The sequence below is a fragment of the Seriola dumerili genome, unplaced genomic scaffold, assembly GCF_002260705.1.
Source record: "Seriola dumerili isolate Sdu_G_001 unplaced genomic scaffold, Sdu_1.0 BDQW01000242.1, whole genome shotgun sequence".
Lineage (NCBI taxonomy): Eukaryota > Metazoa > Chordata > Actinopteri > Carangiformes > Carangidae > Seriola > Seriola dumerili.
Genome location: NW_019174497.1, coordinates 1,343,282 through 1,367,517, shown reverse-complemented (window position 1 = coordinate 1,367,517; position 24,236 = coordinate 1,343,282). Strand labels below are relative to the sequence as shown.

General features: G+C 39.0%; 1 protein-coding gene across 1 annotated transcript; it reads left to right on the top strand.

The window, feature by feature from the left end:
• The first annotated feature begins 1,084 nt into the window (after window positions 1-1,084).
• On the top strand, window positions 1,085-24,060 carry LOC111229921 (CD82 antigen-like). Its single transcript, XM_022756458.1, has 9 exons — window positions 1,085-1,192; window positions 7,616-7,688; window positions 9,361-9,433; window positions 15,065-15,189; window positions 16,571-16,645; window positions 19,688-19,786; window positions 20,929-21,102; window positions 22,708-22,791; window positions 23,935-24,060. Exons 2-9 carry the CDS (start codon window positions 7,626-7,628, stop codon window positions 24,010-24,012), a joined length of 771 nt encoding a protein of 256 aa, XP_022612179.1. The 5' UTR covers window positions 1,085-1,192; window positions 7,616-7,625; the 3' UTR covers window positions 24,013-24,060.
• Window positions 24,061-24,236: the final 176 nt, after the last annotated feature.

Genomic DNA, 24,236 nt, shown 5'->3' with positions numbered 1-24,236 from the left:
CAGAGGAGGAAGTAATTATATGTTATAACATGGAAATACACCTGTGTGTAGTGCTGGAGGGAGTATTCAGGTAATTTACTTAACTACAAGTACTAATACTACACAGTAAATAAATACTGTTCCATTAGTGCAAGTACAAGTCATGCATTGAAAGTGCTGCTTAAGTAAAACTATGTATAATCAGGAAAATGAAAGTAGTCGTCAATGCAGAAAAATGGCCTCTGCGACCTTTAGACTAGTATATATTATATCATGGTGGAGCAAGGGTTAGGTTTGGGTTAAAACGCAGCACTCTAGAGAGTTCTACGAGGGGCACGGGCACTTGGAGATTGTGAATGTTAAGAACATTTAAAAAGTCCCTTACCTTCCTAACCCTAGGGTTGTGGCTAGGGTTACCTATAGGACTGCAACTAGTGATTACTTTCACTATTTCTCTCCTGATTAATTTCTCAATGAATCAATCGATTGTTTGCAAAGATTCTGAAAATAGAGAGAAATGCCCTTCACAGTTACTCAGAGCCTAAAGTGATGCCTTTACAATGCATGTCCAAACCTCAGTATTCTTAAAAATAAGTAGAACGAAAGGCTGCACAACCTCACATTTAAGAAACTGGAACCATCAAATAATTGTCCATTACTCAGTGAATCACTTAAGCGATCAAAAATTTCTGCTATACGTATTGACTGTTGTAAATGAACTAGTAAATGAACTATTAACTAAAGGTGTCATATAATGGTAGTGGAGTGGAAAGTACAGTATTTCCTTTTGATATGTAATGATATAGAAGTACAATGAGGCACTAAAGGGAAATACAGTAGAGTACAGCAACAGAGTACACGTAGAGTACTTGAGTAAATGTAGTTTTACCACCTTCTCTACGCTTGTTGGACTTGGCAGGACAGGAGAGGGTTAATAAAAGCAGCTCACCATCGCTGCCGCATGGTGGGGGTGTGAACACTTTCCCACACACACACGCGCGCGCGCGCACACACACAGACACACACACAGACACACACACACACACACACACACACACATACACATACACACACATACACAAACAAGCAGATAGACTCAGACATGCTCACACTTCGTTTCCCAACAGCGGAGACAGTTTAGTCACACAGCAGACAGGGCAGAAGACGGTCTACCCCTCAGCCAACTGTTACCACCTTTGGAGAAGAAGTCCAAGTAAGTTTTAATCATATTTGCACGTTTGTAACTAGCTAGTATAAGTGAAACAGTACTGTGTAAAGTTGTTGTAGGTTAGCCGCCATGTCCTTTGCCTTCAGAAAACTCTGTCTAGCCCCAAGAACAACAATTAATGACCACTTTTCTTACCAAACTAACCGAAAATTGACTGCCTTCATGCTACAGCAGTTAGGTAAGTTAGCTGTGTAGGGTGAAGAGACGCCAGCTAACAGTTGACGTTAATGTAACTAACGTTAGCTAGTTAAATTTTTTCAACTGTTGGTAAAGTCTTCGAAATGATAACCGAACTGATTGTGTCTACATAACTTTAGAAAAAGTGTTAATACCCGTCAGATAAGCGAAATTGATATAATGTCACCTTCGTATAGGTTTCTCTCGTTGTCAGTGTTAATTGTAAAGACCTAATAATAATGTAATATAAGAAAATTTCTTCACTTTTTGTGACGTTGCATGCTGTTATCTGTTACAACATAGGTTCACAATTGTCTTAAATCAATAGTCAGGTGCCCAGCTGAACACTGACAGAAGTTGCTCATACTGTAATCATTCCCCATGTCCATACTGGCCATTAATAGATCCCTTCATAGAGCGCTTTTAATCTAAGTGATGGGGAACAAAAACTAATCTATAGTGTATCTGAGGCTAATAGAAGGCTCTGTCCAAATTATTCAGATCAAGTGGGTATCTTCCAAAGTTACAGCCATTTTGCTATGAAATTCTCTTTGTTACAGTACTCTCACTGTAGTTCAGTGGGGAAACACATAGGGAATTTATAAAGAATTTAACTTTGAAAGATAGACTAAGCTTCATAGTAACTTAAGATCAACTTTAAAATTTAGCACAAAACGGGGACTGTGTGGATTTTGTCCCACATTACTGACATTGACATCTGACATATTTTAATGGATAGTAGGAACAGGATGAATAAGCCACAAACTCAGTGTTCATATGGGAACCTGACTATTGTTTTAGAACAGACTTCAACATAAAGCAGATGCCAAGTGATCCTGAAAATGAAAAACCTCCAGGATTAGCTTAACTTTCATGGGTTCAGAATATAGAGAAATGTGGAATATCATTATTTAACTTATTATTATTAGAAATATTAGCTCACTTGAATCAGGAACACTGTCCTCATCACAGGGTTCAATGTCTCAACTTAAAGTTTATTTTAGCCTCCACAGAGACTTTTTGAGTGATGGAGCCATCTGCATTGATAAAGTGTATTGTATGCTTAAACAACATCAAACCCCCTCTTTTGGACGAGGTTTGATGTTTTGCTACAAAACAATACTATATGTGCAACTCTATTGTTGTGTTCTTTAGCAATAGTCATGGTTATATACAGATATCTTATAGTTCCCTGCACTATTATTTTACAACAAGGCCGTCAGAGAGGGTCCTATGGGACACAAACTTATTTTTGACAGGTTTGCTACGTTGCTATGGTGAGCTGTAACAATGTATTTATGTGGCAAAACAGAAGAGAAGCCACGTAAGCCACACACATTCAAGGCAACATCCAGCTACCACAGTGCTTTTGCAGCCCTCTTGCATTAAGGTGTAATCTTTAAAGCACAATTGTGGTTTACAAGCAGAAGTAACCCTCAGTTACTTTCTGTTCTCATACCCCATTTCTCTGTACTTGAAGACATTATTAGTACATTCATCAAAATTCTCAGCATCAGAATTTGAATAGGTATGCTGTTAATTTGTAAAAGTTTTCTTTTGGGTTAGTCAAAATGTTCCACTTGGTCACCATTGGTGTTCAGCTGGCCATGTACTTGGCGACTGTTTGTCATACAAACTACAGTATACCACTTTGTGACAAAGTGTCACCCACATGATGTCTTTTGAAAAGCCACAGTAGAGAACTGTAGGTGAGCTGTTTGATGCTGTGTAGCACACTGTACCCTCAGGCTGTCACTGAATGAATCCCCATACTGTTGGTTATAGACGGTGCCTCAATTTGGCTTTGAGATGTTAATGGTATTTGTATCACTTTTGATGCTGGTTGAGACAGAAACAGTTTTTTTAAACAGCCAAAGAGGATTTTACCTCTTGCTGTTGGCGATGGCAATGTTTTCATCCTTTCACCAAAGCCACATCTTTTTCTGTCTGTTTTATATTATACAATAAATACTTTGGTGCTTGGTTTAAGCTGGTTAGACTATAAATAGAAATATAAAGCATCTGGTTGCTTCTGGTAACTTGTGTTCTGTTTAGTCTTGTTGTCATAGATGTTTAATCATTTCCACTAGATGGTGGGAAGTTACCTGGGACTGAACACTAGAAGGGGATTTCACCACTTTATGTGATATGGTATGACAGTCCCATAGATGCTAAATGGGAAATCCTCTTCATCGCACAGAATTACTTGAATCATATCAACTGATTAAGCATTGTTTAGACAACAGATGTTGCATGACCCAGGTCAGTGAAAAACTTTATAGACATAAACAATAATTGGATAATAAAAATTATCATTACTACCAGCTCTAGTTCTCTCGCTTGAAAGGACTGGGTGGTATGGCCTAAAATTTATAGCACTGTATAATTTGAAGCATGGACAGTAACTTTACATATCAAAGTATATTTATTTTTCTTATAATGTCAATGTACATGCTTCTGAAGGGGTAGCATTGGTATGGCAACTGTATGCAGCCAGTTTTTTTCACTTGACGTTTTTGGAGGACGCATTATTTTACTTTCCTCATATTTCAGAATATGTTTTGATTTGAGGTGATAGAAAAGATTGCTTGTATTACCACACCTCGCAACCACTGACATCTGACATTGTCTTTGTCTGACTTTAAAATTTGAACCGTGTCTATACAATGGAAGTTGCACTGGTCTTTTTTATCAACTCCTCATCCTCATCGTCCTCCTCCTCTTCGTTATCGGCAGCACTTTCAGACATTTCTTCATTTCCTAACCAAGCAGCATGGACTCGTTTTGCGGGTGATGTAGAATTGTTTCCTCTTACTCAAACAAAAATGCTCACCTTTTCATTTAAGTCACCATAACACCACTGTAGACAATGAGCTACATCCTGTCTATACAGAGGGATAAAGGACATTGTTGCATGGTATTAAGGGCTTTAGTACTGGGATGATGCATCAGGTTCATGCCAGCACGATGGCCTCACAGATGTGTAAATGGATTTATGTATGATAGGAGGTCATACACGGAGGTTGGCACATTGCCTGACTTTTTGTGTACAACAGGGCTGTAGTTGATCCATGTTGGGTCCATAACAGACATGGACACTGCCATCTGCCACTCCTGCTGTCTTCATAATCATCTCTGTACCCCATGCTTCTGAACTGGCTCATTGTACAGTAAACAAGCACTGATTTAAATTGAGCACCTCTTTTAGTACAACCCCTCCAAGATTGTGTGATAGTGATCAGACCTTTGCCAAACCACAGGAAGGAAAATGGGGGCTATGAGGGGAAAAATGGCTGTGAGGTCACAGAATTTGGAAAGTTCAGGTGACTCATTTGCAGTTTTCTCATGGCAAGTCATTTTTTCTGCACATGGTATTTGGACCATGAGGTCAATTCTCCTCTGGCCTTTTTTCAGCTGCCCCCATTCAAATAAGCTACATTGTCTCTTGATTTCAGCAGCATTATTGGTACTGCTGTAGCTCTTATACAAGGTTACAATGGCACTGTTCCTTGGAACTGCTGTTTGGCTCTGCTCTGACTTTCCATACCACTTTCCAGTCTTTATTTTCACTTTGGAAGAGATTTGTCATTCACTTCCAGGGAGTCCTGTGTGATTGGGTTTGCCTAGTTAGGCTCAGAAGAAATGAAGATTTAAAATAGCCCCACAGTTTATCTGCTCAATGTGTGAGCTTTCATGGAAGTTGTGCAAAAGGAATTTGAGCATATTTATGGTTTGGGTTGGCTTTGCTCCTAACCTCAATATAGTCAGTTGGCTGCTTTAGAATAAATTGGGCAGGCCTGATAGCCTATTTAATTTGTTGTTTGAAAAATATAATAAGTAGCTCTGGGGCATTGTTAGGAATTGTTATCACATGGACAGGGCTCGGACAACAAACAATGGTAGTCATAACTAAGCCTTTTTTAATCTGTAATGCTGCTCACCATCTAGACATAAAGACCAACAATCTCCTTTAAGGATTATCTACTTTGCAAGGGTATCTGCTGTGAGGTTTGGGCTTTGTGCTGTGTTCAGTTTTGTAAACATGAAATCGTGTTGGTATTTAGGTTATCAAATATTGAGTACATTTCATAGCCTAGTGTAGGTGGTTAGTAGTAGTAGTCTGTCCTTTAATAGGCCTACTCTACAGACAGTCTTATACATAAAGCTTAAACCCAGCCAAGCATGTTGGCTCAGAAAGATATACCACATTAATTTGTTCATATATGCATTTGGTTGAATAACTAATGCTCTTGGGATGGGTCCAAGCAGTTCAAATTGTTTTACTTGGTGAATCCTGACTTTATCCAACCGAACCAGGAAACTAATTGGGAAGGTCAGATTAGAAAAGTTAAACTTTTTATTACCAATGCTGTAATTGTATAATTGGACCAATGTGTTACAATAATGCAGTAAAAGTAACGCAATTGCTAAACTAGCAAGTAAACAACATGATTGCTCTTTTTGGAATACCTTGTTTTGTACTTAGAATAGGCTGTAGAACATTTCCTGTTGTGATGGTGTATATATCGAAAAGAGATGGCAACTGTGATATTACTGCTTCACTTTTCACTTGGGTGTTTACACAGACAGACGCACTGCTTATCAACTAAGAGCAAGATAAAAGTCTTGCAGACAGATGTGACAGAGATGTAGGCAAAGTAAATATGCTTTATTTGCAAGTTAGTTGACTGTGTTTCCAAGGTAACTCAAAAGTCATTTATGTGTAATACAACATATTAGTCATTGTTGAAAGTGAGATTTTGCTTCATGAAACAATACTTTGCATAACAGCTCTTGGTCTGCCATAACACAACAGTCATTGTCAGTGTTATGTGCTATTGTTGTGTTATTGTCTTCAGTTTAATATAAAATCCACCATTATGAAAAAGTAGTTATACAATGATCTATCAAAATAAGAGACTTTTGAAGGCCTGTAAGTAAAAGTATTCTTGTATGTCAGAAATAATACACAGTTTGTGCTTTCAAATATAGTCAACATTTTTATAACTAAGTACACAATATGATAGGCTTTGGGAAGAACCTACAGTTTGGATGCTCAAAGAGACAGGGAGAAGAGAACAGCTTGTCATCTGGCACACAGGGAGTTGTCTTCGTAGTATATTTTCAGACTCCTCAAATAACCACAATGGCTGGTTATATTTTCAGTTCTCTCCTGAAGGAAAAGGTCTGGTTGTGGTAAATATTTTCTTTGGACCATGTTGCCAGAGAGTTTCATAAAGTGTCCCTACTGTGCTGTATGTGTGGTGCTGGCGTGGCCTGCAGGTGTTTTCTCAAAGGAAAGTGTTACTCACAGAGAAGTCTTTGAATGCAGTCATATGGGTATGAAATATATATATATATATATATATATATATATATGAGTGTGAGGTAGACTGATTGTAAAACAATGCAGACGTAAGTGTAACATGCCCAAACTTAAAATGTCAGACAGTGACAGCAGGTCTGATTCACTATATTATTGTGTTGTCTGTTATGTGGTTGTATGACCAATGATCAGCTAGACCCGTTAAATATGGATGGATATGGTAATAAATAAGCTACACTTATTTGCTATATTTGGTGTATTTGGCTTGAAATACTTAATAAGATTAGTTGTAAAACGTGTGTTTAGAATCTTGCCTGTTGCTGCTAGTAAACACGGTTGTAGATCAGCCTAACTTCCCTCTTCTTGTGATTACAATAGCATGCCTAACCACATGGGATCCAAACAGTCATCATGACTTAACCACTAGCCACTTTATGGTGGTCTTCCCTCCAATCTGTCTGACTAGGCTGGTTCCTCTTGTTTGTCAAGAATAAAACAGGACTCATTAACAAACTTGCTTTCAAAGGCATACAATATTGTCATAAAACTGAATACTCTCAACAATTGGCACGTTGTTGTCTTATAGAAGTGGAGATTAGAGCAGGTTGGGCTGTTTAAGACTGGAGAAACGTGCCTGTTGAAAACAAATTAGGCCGATGTTGTTACTTTGAAGATTAAAGCTGTGTTTAATCAAGAACCCAACTGTGCAGATTTCCCTGTGTCCTTGTTCTTTGGCTCATATACTATGCTATTAAAGCCAGGCTATCTTAAGGCTAATTGTCTCTGTTTTGTGTCTTTTTCCATCTTGTGTCTGTTTTCTTATTTTATCTTACATGCCCAGACTGTACTGTAATATTTGTGATGTTCAATTTAACCAATACATTTTCTTTACTTCTGTCTTCCAGAAGCACAACCATGGGTAAAGGATGCATCACAGTCACCAAGTATTTTCTATTTCTCTTCAACCTCCTCTTCTTTGTAAGTAATCCCATTTCTCATTACCGCTTGGTGGTCTTCCTGTAGTAACTGCACATGCATAGCATCCACTGTCAGAATCATGTCACATGACATCCACTTTGAGCAGCTTTGTTTAACCAAGTTAGAAAGATAGGATTGCTATGCTATGCTCCTTCAGTTGAATCAGACAATCAAGACACTCGATGCCTTTCGAGTTTTTATGAAGCATTTTATGAAGCATTATGTCTTTGGGTTGTCTGTAGGCCCGTACGTTCGTCTGTCTGTCTGTCCGTCCATCCATCCGTCTGTCCATCCGTCACATTGTTGTGAAAGTCATATCTCAGTTGGACTCAAAGATGAACTGATTAGGATTTGGTGGTCAAAGTTCAAGGTCACTGGGATCTCACAAAACATGTTTTTGTCCATAACTTACAAATTCATAAACTTATTATAACACAATTTAACGCAAATGTCTAATAGGATAAAATGATGAAGGGATATATTTTATATCCAAATGTTCAAAGGTCAACTTCACTGTCATCATCAAAATGTTCTGCAAAACACTTCTGGCTGTTATTCAACGCTGTAACTCAGGAATGGGACTATATTTCCTGCAACTTGGCTAGTTGGTGGAAACATACAGCCATGAAGCTGTAATTCTAGTTTGAATAAGTGTCCTCATTCAAATAGCACCAGAGATTAGTTGAGATACATAGGGAAATGTTTCTCTGACTCTGCCTGGAGCAAAAAGACTTTACTGGTCACCTCGGCACATTCAGGTCTAAACAGCAGCAGATGGTTTCTGTTTGCTTCCTCCTCACTCACATTGGCCACAACATAAAGTCCAGGGGTTGATAAAACCCCAGACTCCTAAAACCAACCGCGAGGATGTCCAGACCTTTCCAATGAGTCTGTGGCTATAAACCTGATGCAGTCCTTTGATGTGTATGCTCAACTGGTGTCTAAGAGGAAATGTGTGTCGTGTCAGTGTTTGTCCACGTGGACACATTAGACAAGGGGAGGCTAGGGGACGCCAGGATGTGGTAGGCTAATGATGGCTGCCAGGAGCTCAGCAGTACCTTTAAATGAACAGCTCTTAACCAGGGCTCTAATTACTGTTGTAGGATAGGGGAGGGGTGGTGTAACAGGGGGGAAGATGGTGATTCAACAGAGTCTCTCATCTATGGATTTTGCCCCCTCTATAGTGCCCTACAACTTCCAAACAAGGGTGCTCTTAATTACATAGTTTGGAACTTCATCACCTCATTACAAGGGTACACAAGGTAAAACAGATCATTTTCTGAGGCTTTCAGACGCTGGTGACAAAATGTTCCTGTCTAGAGATGATGATTCTGCTCATTTCTAATAGTCTTGATCCCTTTATTCACACTAAACACTATTGGATGTTAATTGTGATAAAATCCAGCAAAGTAGAAATGAGAGCAGGTTGATCTATTTAAGACTGGAGAAATGTACCTGTAGTGATCTATTCCACATCCTCTTTCCTCTGTATCTGCTGTGAGAGAAAGAGATAGAAGAGTGAGTAACAGAAGAGTTAGAATCTGATTAATCCCAGATGTGACAGACAGAGGAAGCTAAAATGAGGCTCTCTGTTTAAGACATACCTGCACAGATTCTGTTTTACTCTCACATGAGATTTGGTCCCTGATTCTTCTATATTTCCTCTCCACAGATCTTTGGAGCATTGATCATGGGCTTTGGACTGTGGGTTCTCTTTGATAACCAGAGCTTCATTGCTGTTCTGCGTAAGTGTTGTAACACTCACACACACCTTTTGTGATAACACTCACGTCAACAAACATTCAGCGCTTTTGACGGAGCTGGTCTGACTGAGCACAGTGGAAGTGGAAATGGAGATTGGAGAGTGTGCTAGTTGAATACTAAAACCCCTGGCCTACGCTGCACAGTTTATGTGGATTTTATCCCCCAGGACTCATTCCCAAGGAACCACAAAAGGATGTTTGCAACAAACCAAAAATATGACTCAGATGTAATTTGATGACTTCCTCTGCCACTCTGCCCTGTAGATATACAGACACACACAAACTGACACATCTGTTGAGATCCAGGGGAGTAGGTTAGTCAGGGGAGGTGACAGTCTCTCAATTATCAAAGTTTAGTCTTATGTTGGAAACTAGCAGGTTTATTCCCCCACAGTTTCCACAGAGTTGCACTTTGAAGTTGCCAGTTCTCTCAGTTCCCCAGATGGCAGAGGCACACAGATACCATCTCCCACCCTCACAGATGTTGTCACAGATCTATTTGTAGACACTGTGTAGTAAGAGAGACACCAAGCCTCCAAATGGCATACTATAAGATGCAAAGTTGTCAGTTTTGTCATAGACGACGGCGTCTCTCACTTAGGTTATCTGCTGTGAAGACACTAAAGAAAGCATAATGAAACCCAGTTCCAGCCTTGCCTGAAAAGAACGGGGAATAAAGTACGGAAACTCTTAGTTGCCATAAATCTTGTTATAAATGCTTTCAGTGTATTCTTCCCAGATGGAGCATTGCCGAGAGCAGCAGTGAAGTTTTCTCCCAGTTTATAAAGAAGAATTCTTTCAGTTTATTATCTGGCAACTTCATACTTGTTGGAAGTCAAATTCAACATTTTTTTCAATTAGACCGTGATACTCCTTTCCTATAGATGAACATTATGAATTGAGTTGCAATGCTAGGAGTGATAGGAGTGTTAACCCATTCAAATCAGCTTCAGATGTGGTTCTAACCTGCATCACCATGCCAATTTGAAAGGACTATGAACTTTTCTGCTCCTATATTGAGACTATTTAACAAAACTGCATAACCTTTTTTTTAAATAAATTAAATTGATTAGTAACTACATTGGTAATTGATAATAGTTCGCACATTCTCTAGTTGCAGCTTCTTAAATGTGAAGATCTGCTGCTTTGCTGTTTCATCATTGCTAAGTTAATATGTTTTGTAATATATTATTGTAATATATTTTGGACTATTGATCAGAAAAAACAAATAATCTGAAGACATCGTCTTGAGCTCTGGGATAGAGTTTTCACTATTTTCTGACAATTTGTTTACAAAATGATTCCAGTCCATAACTAACTTTGTTTTTGTTTTTTTGATGAGGGAGCCACATTTCTGAGGCCCGAGCTGGGCTAAAGAAATCTATATTTAGCCTGGAGATCTGTGCTGCTTTGACTAATGAGTTGTGGAAAGGCTGGAGTTTTGACGAAGACCATCGAGAACTGACCTTGTGTCCTAAACGAATGAGCCCTATCTTCCTATTTTGGCTCTTGAGGTCATCGCTAAGGGAGGAATCACTCCAAGGTTATTATTGAGCTGAGTTTGCTTATCTCCAGCCAGGCATTCAGAACATAAAGGCAGTACAGTATCCATCATCCCTGCCAGCCCCAGTCCTATTGTTATGATAATCCAGCTGTTCCTCTAGAGATAGCAGAGATCTTGCTTCACTGATACCCTGAGGATATCCCTTCCTATGAGGATCTTGATGACCTTCTCTCCTCCATGTCTTTTTATTCCCTGTACCCAGGGTGGGTCAACTCCTCCCTCTGTCCATGGATTTCTAACCCTTTCTAACACTGGAAATCTCTTACCACTTTGTAAAGGAACAAAAACCAAAGCTGCAGACAACTCTGTTTATTGACTCTGTGTGTTCCCCTCAGAAGCTGTACCATTGCCTGACCATAAACAGGATCTCTGTGTTTTCAGTTTCCATTCTTTATGAGTGATATTAATAGAGGCCTCTGCAGCTGCTCCAGTGACTTCAAGCAGGAGAACTTGCGGGAATGTTTTGGTTTTAGGCCCCCTACTTTTTCGGTTAAAAGGCCATCTTCCTCTAAACGTATACCCCTCTATATCACTGCAGTGCTGTTGATAGTGATATGATGTCTTGAGTTTATCTTGCTGGCACTTGCCACTGTGCCAAAACACAGCTTGCCCCCACTTTAAACAAAAGTCAGCCTTGGAAAGAAGGTCTATGAGCCAGAGAGTGTGCCAAAGCACAGTTTGGAAGTATGCTGCAGATTAATTCAGAAACTTTCCATAGTCATGAACAGAGGAAAGAGAACTTGGTGGAAAATAATTTTTAGACCTCTCAAACTCTAGAAATTCAGAACAGAGTTGATCTTTACATAATGTCAGCTGTGACATTTCTCCAGTTGTATACAAACTGAGTATTTGTCTCTGGTTATGTTTACAGACAACAGTCCTCTCTCCACCCTCAGCAGCTTTCTGGAAGCACCATAATTCTGTCTTTAAATGGAAAGTTCTATGGAAACCACCCGAGGAACTATTTTAGAAAATCCAGCAGAGCCCTACATGGAAACATGCCATAGTACATGACAGAACAGCACAGTAACCAGGCAACCACATGCTGACTTCAGGAGAATTGTATGTTTTAGTATCACCACAGAAGAACACAGATGTTGCCTTTACAGCTGGAAACATGTCAAGTAAAGTATCTGTTGCTTTGCAACTTTAACACACCTGGGAATGTCCCTGAGAGGAGACATTTTTTTGCGTTTCAAAAGACTTTAATTTTAAGAGTGTAGGATAGAAACTAGCTGAAATGTAAAAGTCCTGCTGATTGTGTTTTACTGTTAGCTGCTACATGATGTTAGAGGAAATAGTTAATCCCAACAACTGATGTATTACCATAGCATGCCAAGAATATTAGAAAATTGCTCAGATGAAAGTGTGGTCACAGCAGAGAATTGTTTTGAGGTTGCATTAGCCTTGCATGACGTTCTTGCTAATTTCAGGGTGTATGTTTTTACTGGAACAAGTGTTCATTGGGTTGCAGGGAAACCACACACAAACATCTATCTCAATTTTAGTTACCACAGTTAATAATCATAGAAAACTGGCTTATGATCAGCATGGAGGAAATTATGTTGATGGTTCATTATAGCTAAGTAAATTTTTGTTTCATTGATTTGGTGCAGTGAAGTAGTTCTTATCTTTTCACCAAACATTAAGATTAACAACTGTGATAAAAAACCATTGTATCGAGCAGAAAGAACAATTAACACGTATCATGCAGTGCGAGTTCAGTATTGAAATGTTTGTGTCACTGTCACATAGATATTGATCTTCTTTTCCACCAATTGAAGTAATAGCAGTCTCTTGCAAAAGTTTGGTTTGCTTTGGTTTGACAACAGTGAACATGTTCAGCGTACTTCAAAGTTTTCGCTCAATTTCTTGACTGTTAACAGTCATCGATATTTGTGCTATGTGCTATGATGTTTTTTTCAGACGCTTGGGGTGTGTGTGTGTGTGTGTGTGTGTGTGTGTGTGTGTGTGTGTGTGTGTGTGTGTGTGTGTGTGTGTGTGTGTGTGTGTGTGTGTGTGTAAGTAATAACAGACTTCCACAGAGTGCTGGATATAGAACATACAATATGCTTGTCTGCCTCCCTTTAAATAATACCCTGTAGCCACATAAACACTCTGCATATGTTGACCTAAGTACTTTTAGCTTTCAGTTATTCTCAAACCACCACAGCTCTGGTAAGTCATGTAGAGTCAGCCATGTACATGCATGTAATGATATATTTATGAATTAGTACACTAGATGTTTCACTAAACTATGTTTATGTACAAAATATAATATACATAAAATAGGTTTGTTATTGCATTAGGGCTACAACTAACAATTATTTTCTTCATCAGTAAACCTGCATCTTATTTTCCTGATTAGAGAATGAATATCTTGGTTTACAAAATGTCAAAAAAGAGTAAAAAATGTCAGTTATAATTTCTCAAGGTCCCATGTTATGTCTTCAAATATCTTGTTTTGCTCAACCAACACTCCAAAACTGAAAGATATTTAGGTTACAATGATATGAAACTCAGAAAATCCTCACATTGGAGAAGATGAACAAAGTTGCAGATTAATTTTCTGTTGATTGATTAATTGACTAATCGTTTCAATCAAGATTACATGTAGAATGGGGTGTGCCTTCTTTGTCTGTCTCTATACTGTTAACAATCCATTGATAGTGAAAATACCAAAAATTCATCTTAAAAAAATTTCATTTAGAATAACAAGTCAAATATGTTTAGCTGTTATACAGTAATAAGTTGTTATAAGTAAAAAATAATGAAACGCATGGGAACTGTTTCGCATATATTGATGTAGGACAGTGAAAAAGAAGTAGGATTTTGGTCTTGAAAAATGTTATCAGAGTTTGCATCTCTAAACAAGCATAGTGGTTTATTCCAAAGAATTGGGGCATGGTAGGAAAATGCTCTGCCGCCCTATGGATTGCTTATTTATCTTTGGAATAATGACACAGTCTGCATCTTGTGATAATATACAGTCATTAAGTTTTACACAGTAGAGTTGGACATAGAAAGACACCTTGTTTTATAGTCTATTGGATAATGAATTTTCATTGTGCATCTGCCAGGGTGTATATTGCATGAGATGATTGCTGCATGAAGCATCAGCAGATGATATGGCAAGGGAATTAGGAATATATACATCTATTCAGCTTCCTAGTGAACAAGCCAAAAAGCAACATTGCATTATATTCATAGAGCAGCAGTAAAGGAGGTGCTGTGTCAGTCGGCTTCTTCACTAAATGAGTTATCTGGTAGCTCTTGCTGGTTTGCTTGGCCTAGGAATCTTTAGGAGCTGAAGCCATTTCACAACACTCAGATTCTGGCTTCATCTGCAGACTGAGCTCTGACTCTCTGGAGCTCCTCCAGCCCAGATAACACAGCCACATAATGGCTCCAGTTTATCTCCTCTCCAACCTTCCAATCTTCCATTTCAGTGCCAGCCCCTCCTCCTGGATCTCTCCCGCTCTACATACCAAAGAGGGAACTAAATTAAACTTGCCACACATTGTCTTGTCTTGCTCCAACTCTCTCTGGTGTCCTATTAAAATATTTTTTTGTGGGAGAAAAGCACAAGAATACTCTGAATTCAGAGGAATAGACGGTTTGTTCTGTGAAGCATTTTTGGCTCGCTGTTGCTATCTGTATCAAAATGATTTTGCATGTGAACAAAACCTTCCTCTGTGCTGCATTTGTTTGCAAGCACACACTGTGGTTAAAGCAGAAACATGAGTATAGATCATAGATTGACCCTGTTACTCTTATTTCATCATTAAAAATTGTGTGGGTTACTGTATTATGTATGCGAAATTGTCATGGTATTTTGTTTTAAAAATACTTTTCTGAGTCTAACTGAAGAACTGAATTTAACTACAAACTCTTGCTATAAAACTGTAGCAGTTTGCAATGACCAAAAATGTTTCAGAGGTTCTGTGTATGTTGAACTCCCCTGTGTTTTATTTTTAATCATATATATTATATTTATATATATTTTAAATTATGTATTTTTAAATTTGTATTTTTTATGTTTTTATCAGAGGAATCATCAGACACAGTGAAAGTGGCTTCATACATCCTCATCGGAGTGGGTTCACTGTCAATGGCCATGGGCTTCTTCGGCTGCATAGGGGCCATCTACGAAATCCGTTGTCTGCTGGGTCTGGTGAGGAATCACATTCACTTTGAGCTCTAATGCTAACATGCTACAGCTTGGTTACATTCTCTTAAGAGGCAAGCATAAGGTTAACACCCTCAAAACAGCAGTTAAAAAAAAAATGTGCGTCAGAAACTCACAGGCCACACTTCATTGATGACCACACAGGAAACTCATGCTGTGTTACATGACGGAGGAAATAAAACCTAAATTTCCACCTCAGCCTCATGTCTCACAATTGAGTCTATAATAAAGACATAAAAATAAATACTGTCCTACAATTAAAACATACGAAACCCACCTTAATGTTTTGCATGACACATTCAGCTACATGCACCTGCTCAAAATGTTAAGCTTGACTAAGAACACCTGATAGATTCTTGCTGACAGTAAAGCCCTTCAGCATTTCTGTTTCTGTGTGTGTTCGCAGCATGTGTGGATTTACTAAGAGGAAGGGGGGTGACAGGGATAAAGCGGGTGAGATGTAGGGGGTACAACAAGAGTGGGGATGGGTGCATGACCTCTATAGTGTTAAACCTGCTAGGAGTTAACTGAAGAACTGCCGTGACCTACTTCTTCCAGTGACAGTGACCAGCTGGCAGTAGACCCCCCATCACACACACACACACACACACACACACACACACACACACACACACATACACACACACACACACACACACACACACACACACACACACCACCTTTACAGTCAGGGAGGCCATACATAAGGCTGTGGAAGGATCTTTAATGACTTACATTATTATTGCTGAAGGCATTAGAGATTGGGTTTAAGATGTATGTATCTGTAAGAGTAGATTAGTCAATTTTAAGTCAAGTCAATTTTTATTTCTATAGTGCTAATTCACAACATAAGTTATCTCAAATTTCTTTCTTGTGTTTTTTTGTTATTTAAAGTGGGGATTTCTAAACCTACAGTAACAGATTTTTTTGGCCACTCAGGGGCAGCAGAAACAAATTGTGAGCACCTTTTACCACCTAACCACCAAGTTGATGTGGTGCACTAGTTAACAAAAGGTTGTTTGTTTTCACACATCTGGCAGTTACAGACTAATATTATCATTTGATTTGGATTTGAATTGTTTATGGCCACCTGGAATGTAAGTCCAGTATTCACGCTTCAGCTCTGCTTTTGGTCTCTACCAACTAATCAGGGAAAAATATCTAGCTCTTTCACTGCTAAATGCTCCACTATGTTCATACGTTTTCACATTGTCATTTGATATATTCAATAAGAAAATATTGATTATAGCTATTTCAAGAATTCCTTACTTAATTTCCCATAATTTGTAATAGGAGATTATTGATTTCATGCAGTGTTGTAAGTGTTTAAGTGTTTGGATTATTAATGTTGTTATATCCCCCACAGTACTTCACATGTCTCCTGCTCATCCTCATCGCCCAGGTCACCGCTGGAGTCCTCATTTACTTCCAAAGAGAGCCGGTAAACATGAGTGTACTTTATGAATCTACCTTTCTCTGTTCACTTCTTTCTTAATTTCACTTCTTTATAATTTTTCAGTGAGTTTCTACAGCATTTTTTAGTCCTCTTAGTTTTTGGCTGGACTGCAACAGTGGGGCCAGCCCTATGATTCTAAATGTCCTTGACTGACTGACTGAGTGATCATATTTGTGCCACTGGTCAGCCGAATGCCACATGGCCGTTGCTCTTTCAAAATGAAAACAGTTTCTTATAAGGGGTCATTTACAGCCTGCAATATTGCCAACATAGCGCACCTCAAGAGGTGGTCTCAATTCGGTTCGCTTAAAGTACTCATTGCGATTTGCTTAATTTGTGCATTATGAACACAAAGCACCCCAGGTTTGCTTCACCTTTTGCCATTGCATTATAGCCCTGCTGTAGACAGATCACAGGCTATTGCACTGGGACCCTCGAAAAGACATATAGATGGAACCATGGCCGCTGATAACAGCAAGATGGACGAGGTGGACGAGGAGTAGTTTGGTCAAAGCAATAACTATTGTACTTCTCCAGATATAGAACAAACACATCAAATGGCAACAAACTTATCTAGGAAGCACTGATAAGTAAATAAAGCCGAAATCACAGCACAGTCTTTGTCTTTAACTTATGTGTTTGGAGATTTGAAGTTATTAAATGAGGATTGTAGTAGTGTAGAGCAGCAGCTTGGAAATGGTTTGAAAGTTAAAATGTAGTCTTACTGGTCTGTGTTTCAGTCACTATATCATACTTGTTCTGTTGTCTGACAGCAGAAACAGAAAAACATGTTAATGAGAACATCTTTATTGGAAATTCAACTGTATTAAGATAATGTGTATGTGAGCAGAGAGAGTAAGACAGAAGCAAACAAATAAAGGGCTGAAACAAGCTGACACTACGTAGAACGCAGTCCAGGAATATACTAGGTTTTGACCTAGTCTTCCCTTTTCTTCTCTCTTCTAATTTGACCTTCTTTGACACTTCTCTCCCTCCCACCACTTTTCCTCCCACTGGTACTTATGACACCCCTCTTCACAACTGTGTCTGGCTGCTTTAGGGCGTAGCTAAACCTGTTAGTAAGTCCCCTGCATCCTGTGATGAAACAGTTTGATCGCTCGACGAATGGAAAGTAACACGACATCGTTTTTTTTTATTGATGACATGCTGGATGCTGGTAGAAACTAAGATGAAGCAGGTGGACTGGGTAAAATGTCTGATAACTACAGAGGAAGTAGCAAGCAGGCTCTTTCACTACAAGTTTCCATTATCATCTCATTTCCTGCTCTGGGTGTTTTTTGCGTTTTGTTTTGAAGGAAGAGAGGGCAAACACATATATGGTGAATGTGTGATGCTAATGCTGCGGTCATATATTAACATATATATTAAATTGGTATGCCTAACACTGCCCCATCTAGAACAGTTAGTTATCACTCCAGGGATGGAAACCACATTCTACTGAAGTCTTTGATTATATAGTACCCCCTACAGGTGGGATCACCAAGTCATTAGGGTTGATTAAATATGTTTCAGCCTTTGCTCTGAGATGAGTGTCAGTCTGTTTTGAAAAAGTAAAAGTAAACTAAAATGTAATAAGCCTTTGATAGATAAATAAGCCCAAGGGGAAACTTTAGTCACTAATACTCAGGAAAGGACAAATTAGAAAACAAGTCAGACAGGTCACAAAAAGTCACACTGCTCAGTGAAAATCATGTGTCTCAAAAATGGAAAGACGAAGTGTTCCTTTATGGGTTGAGGTTAAGCTAAATAAACAATTTAAAAACCTGCTGGATTATCTTTAAAAAAAAAATTCTGAACTTCTGTTTTTCTGAACTTGTGCACAGTTGATGTTTCGGAGAATTCACATGACAGCAACAACATGACGTGTACTGACACTACAATACTAACACATATTCCTAGAGGACACTTTTGCTCAGGACCCTGCCAAGTTACTTGTGTGCCACTTGATATTTCACAAGTGATGCAGTTAAAACAATACCAATAAAACATGTAACAAAACGTTATAAATATTTAAAAAAGCTTTAAAGTCAGATGCAGGTGGATGTAAAAAAAAATCACCCAATGCTACAGAATACATCCAAATATCACATGTTATGTGTGTGTTTACCTCTGTGAAGCTTTTGGACATCTTTGACATGTCACTCAACACAATTTTACCAAATACACCATAAATGGGTTAAATATTATACTGAGGTATCAAACTGGTGATCATACCAGTACTAGATCCAGACTGTAATCATAGAACCAGCCTTGTGTGTTTGCACTGTGTGTGAAGGGAGTGTTGTGTTTGAACACACAAACCTCCGGAACCAGTTCCATACTCTGAACATGGCCCGTCCCTCCCAGCACATAAAAAGCCTTTCCCTTGGTAAACCTCACCCATGTAGGACTCATGATAGGTGGAGGCTGATGTTGCCCCCTCAGCTGTTAGGCTTCCAGCATGTATGCATGTGTGTACATGTGTTTGTGTGTATCTCTGAGAACATGTGTAAGTCTGCAGCCTTAGACGTGCTCCCTGTGTTTAAGGCTCACCACAGGGCAGGGTGGTGCCCTTTCCCAGAATAGGGTGAGGCTCTCACTCATCTTCAGTAGAGCTCTGAAGCTGCATTGCTACCACTATTCTGTGGTCTTGCACACATAAACACAGAGTCATGCGCCTGCTAAGCTGTATTTGTGCAATTCTTCAGCCCAGCATGGGACTTCACAGGGCAATACCACCCGAGGTGTTGCCCTAAGAAACATTAAGTTCAGATGTTGCTCGTAAATTTTAGAAAAAGGTTTAGTGTTGGTGTGTTTGTTTTCTTTTCTTCAACGCTGTCTGTCTGCCATGCACCATGATTGATTTCTATGTGGACAACTTGTTTTATGGCTTATATACTAACAAGCACACACATACTGTTTATTTATAGTTATCTATAGTATTTTTATCAAGTACATCAAGTGATCAGTTTTGGTGTGACGCTTAAAATTTGCATTGTTAATGATATATTGTCATCTCATTTCTAGTTGAAATATGAGATGTCCAACATCATAAAAGGCATGATAATCAACTACACTGGCCAGAACAGGACCACAGAGCACACATGGGACTTCATTCAGAGGACGGTGAGTTGACTCTTTTAACCTGGTTTGTACAAGACACACACAGAAGTCTAATGTAATCGACAATTTGAATGTCCATTCTTTTAAGATGGTTACACAATGCTGAACATTAAAGTGAATAAACTACATCCATTGAACAACTCTGTTTTAAAAAAGTTACAGTTAGCATTGCTGGTACCATTAATATACCTGTGAATACATGAAAAGCAGCAGGTTGGATTTATCTGGTTTATCTAAAGTGACTCTTACGGTAACATGAGGGCACATATTTTTAGAATGGGTGTCTCTGGTGTGAATTCAACTCTTAACCCTGCGATGCTCGTTGCATGTTCTTTTCTTTGTAATGCTGCATCCACACCGTGTCTGCAGGGGAAGAACAGGAAAACCTCCCATTACTCTAGAGTGTTAGTGTATGATTACCCCCACCACTAGCCCACCCATCATGCTGCCAAGCGCTATATATATAGTGTCACTTACCAAAATTACAAAAAGTTGTTGAATGATTTTACATATCTTTAGTGGTATTTAGCCATGTAGACCGGTTTGGTTTTATGTGCCCAGGTTTTGTTCTTAAAGTTTCCTACCTCAACTCCAATACAAGAGAGATGGTTGAAATTGAGTTAATGGTACTCAAAGCATTGGAAATTGACTTTTAAGTAGCTCAACAGCTACTTGTCACTTTGCATACCCCACAAACCTTACAATGAACAGTTTCATAGAATTAGTCCCTATAAAACCTTTTGACTTTTGAAGAGCAGAGGAGCATTAACAAAATCCTATTCACTTCCATCATTTTGGTCTGGCAGCAGAGGTTTTCAGAGAATTTGGTGTACTTTGAGAAACTAAACTAATCAGATTATAGCAAATAAGCCACAGTCAGATTGCTCCACACTCTGATAAAGTTTTGAGCATTTTTTTCACTATCTCCTTGCACCTTCTCTCTCTTTTTCCTGCCAAACCTCTGTCCTGCAGATCTTTCTGAAAACAGCAGCCAAGAACAGACTGATCACAAACACCACAATAGAATTTCATTGAGACAATGGATTTTCTAGTTTTGCCTTCTTATTTATTTTACCATTTGTTTCTGTGTCTGCTTTTTTTCGTGTGTCCTTTTTTCACATCCTGCCTCTCTTTCGAATCACCAGATGAAGTGCTGTGGATGGACTGGTCCAGGAAACTGGTCTGAGAACCTTTCAATCAAGAACAGTTCTAAGAACCTCTACCCATGTTCCTGTCGCAATGAGAGCCTGTCTGGCACGGACATCCAGGAAGTAGGCCTGTGTGAGCACATGTCCACAGATCTACCTGTCTATGAAACGGTACATAGCACTTCTAAAATCTGTCATACTGTTTCTGCACTAAAGTTGAAAATCATTTTGAAAATCATAAATCTGAATTTACTGATGAAGTCAATGGCTGTTTATCCAGTTGGTCCACTCCCATTTCTGTCTCAGTATCAAGGCCAAACAGTATGTGTGAATATATTTTAGTTGTGGAGTAGCATAATTCTGTGATTGGTTGTAAAAAGCTTCTAGCTTTGCCTCATATTTTTCCTGGTCACTCACTCATTCAGACACCATATGAAACTGCCGCCTGCAGTCTGCCTCATTGTGCTGAACCAACTACTTTTTCTGGAGAAGGGACTTTTTTCCTTCAGTGCAGCTTTTTACTCAGCTGTCAGTGTTGTAATTTTAATTGATCAGTCATGATTCATTCACTAAGCAGACATGTTGGATATCACTTAGTTTAACTGTTTTTGCTTTCAATCACAATATCTATAAGTGATATTGCAAAAGCAAACATGACATGCAATTTAATGTATCTAAATCTCTTTCCACTTCATTTAATTGGCATATTGTTGAAAGGGTTTGCTACATAGGACAGTCAGTGCTAAAACATTCACCCCGTCTGTGTCATACTTTTATATTTACCTTGCAGTGGTGAAAGAAATAACAAGATCTTATACTTGCATAAGTGTTGCAGTGCCACAATATAAAAATACTTTATCACAAGTAAAAGAGCTGCACTGACATCCTACTTGGTAAAAGTTCAAAAATATACTTAAAGTAATTACTTAGTATGCTAAATGGCCCCATTCGGAGTATTATACTTATGATATATGTATATATCATTGGAATATAATAATAGCTGTAAAATAAATTTGAAATTAAAAGTACAACATTTCCCTATGAAATGTAGTGGAGTTTAAGTATAAAGTTGATAAAGTCAAGCTACTCCAGTAAAGTATAAATACCTCGAAATTGTACTTAAATACAGTAAATGTACATAGTTATATTTGCCACAGCACCATCTTGACATGTTACATGACACAATTTGAACTGTCTTCTGTAATAAATCGTACCCAGCCTCATTGAAGTCTGTGTAAATGGAAACATTTTATCTTTAGGTCCAGACCACAGTCAGTCTTACTTGGTGTTCCTGCAGCTGAGTGAACAATGCTACAGCATGCCTGCATTGTCCTCATAGACCTCACACCTTTACTCATTACATAAGTCAGTTAGACTCATGTTGTGTAACTCCTGGTGCCAGCTCAGTGTGGCACTGTGGTTGCACTTAATCAGCACAGTTAATTCAGACAGCTGAGGCGTGTCGTTTGTGCTTTGTGATTCGTTCAAATACCAGGAAAGCTCTACTGTTCTGTTGTTTGGTCTGCATGTTTCAGGAACTTTACTCTCTCTCTACTGTTTTCCTCGGCTCAGCTAAGCCATGTTATTCTTCCCGTCACTGACTCAGTCCAAAGCCAACAGTTGTGTTTTGAAAAGGCTCTGTTCATGTCCGGCTGGGATCACGTAGTCATTCATCTCTCCACTGCATGCTGGCTCGCCGCCCCTGTCCCCCCTCCTTCAATGTCTTTCTCAGCCTCATTCTGTCTCTCCTTCTCCCTCTCTTGTTCTCTCCTTCAGGGCTGTATGACCAGTGTGGAGAAATGGCTCCTGGACAACTGTGGGGTTATTCTGGGAATGTGTGTCGGTGTGGCAGTTGTGGAGGTACAGTATTTATCCGTCCCTCACACTACTCTATAGGCGAGAATACACTATGTGATTTTGGGCTGCCCCAGATGAAAGATGACCAATGTGAAAGAAACATGGTGATATCTTTGGTCATGGCTCCAAAACGGTGGTCCTACGTCGTTCTGTGAGAGAGGTTCAAAGATGGCCATTGTCATGGTTTTGTGATCAAAGAAGGCCTGGAACAACCCTCACATTGTTTTTTCTTTGACATAACATGGAACAATGGAACCATATATGTTGTTCAGTTATTTATTTGTCACAAAATACTTGGCAATTAAAATATTTCCCGTTCCCCACCATATACACATCATTATCTATTAATTAATTTAATAAAGTGTCCCCATCAGCTAATGCCATAAATAGAATCTAATTCTGTGGGAAACACTGTAACGTGTTAATTAGTGAGCTTTAGAGATAAATGTAGGCAGATTCCAGTCTTTATGCTAATCTCCTGGCTCCAGCTTCATACAGTATTTAATGGAAAGACATGAGATTGGTATCATTTAACTCTTGGCACAAAAGCAAATAAGCTAATTTCCTGAAATGCCAAACTATTCCTTTGACCAAAACAAAAGGGTGTCGTCCAAAGTTGGTCCGGCTGACCTTTGAAATGCCTTTTTACACAGAGCGAGGAGTGTGGATTTTCATCCCTGATCTTTTACAGTGGAGTCATGTTAGAGTGGGATCACTTCATTGCCTGTATGGAGAGGAGAAGAGGTTGCAGCAGCCAATAACTCTTTGAACTAGAGCTTGATTTTACTATTAGTTGATTAAATTAGTCGAGCAACGGAAAAATAATGGGCACCTATTTTATATTATAGTTAATAGCTAGTAATAGTTATTAGTTTTTCAAACAAATATGTAAAATACTCTTTTGTTCCTATCTCCAAAATGAAAAATGAACATCACTGTGGGTCATAGGAAATTGTGACGGGCATTCTTTTATTATCTTCAGGCAATAAGTTGAGAAAACAATCATATGATTAATTGGTTGTGATGCAGTAGAGATACATTGTATGTGTGATTTAATTCTTTGGCTTTGACACATATTTTTTGAGTGAAAGCTCCACTGGTAAATTTCAACTCTGATAACTAAGGTGACAACTCCATTTCCTCCAGCTCCTCGGGATGATTCTCTCCATGTGTCTGTGCAAGAGCGTCGTCCAGGAGGACTATACCAAAGTACCGAAGTACTGAGCTGAAGACGGAGCCAGCTTCACACCACACACAGATGGATGGACTCTTTGCCTCTCTCTCCTTGTCTCACATTCTTACACACACACATACACACACACACGCACACGCTCACATACACACATAAGGTAAGACAGCTGTCTCTCCCATTTGAGTGTCTCCTGCCTTGACAGCTGTGCAAATGTCTCACACCCCATATGTCTCTCTCTCACACACACACACACACA

Excerpts from the sequence above, each read along its gene's own strand:
- LOC111229921 (XM_022756458.1), top strand. The coding sequence starts at position 7,626 with ATGGGTAAAGGATGCATCACAGTCACCAAGTATTTTCTATTTCTCTTC. Across the intron at positions 19,787-20,928 it reads GGGACTTCATTCAGAGGACG|ATGAAGTGCTGTGGATGGAC; the intron begins GTGAGTTGACTC and ends TCGAATCACCAG. Across the intron at positions 22,792-23,934 it reads TCGGTGTGGCAGTTGTGGAG|CTCCTCGGGATGATTCTCTC; the intron begins GTACAGTATTTA and ends CATTTCCTCCAG.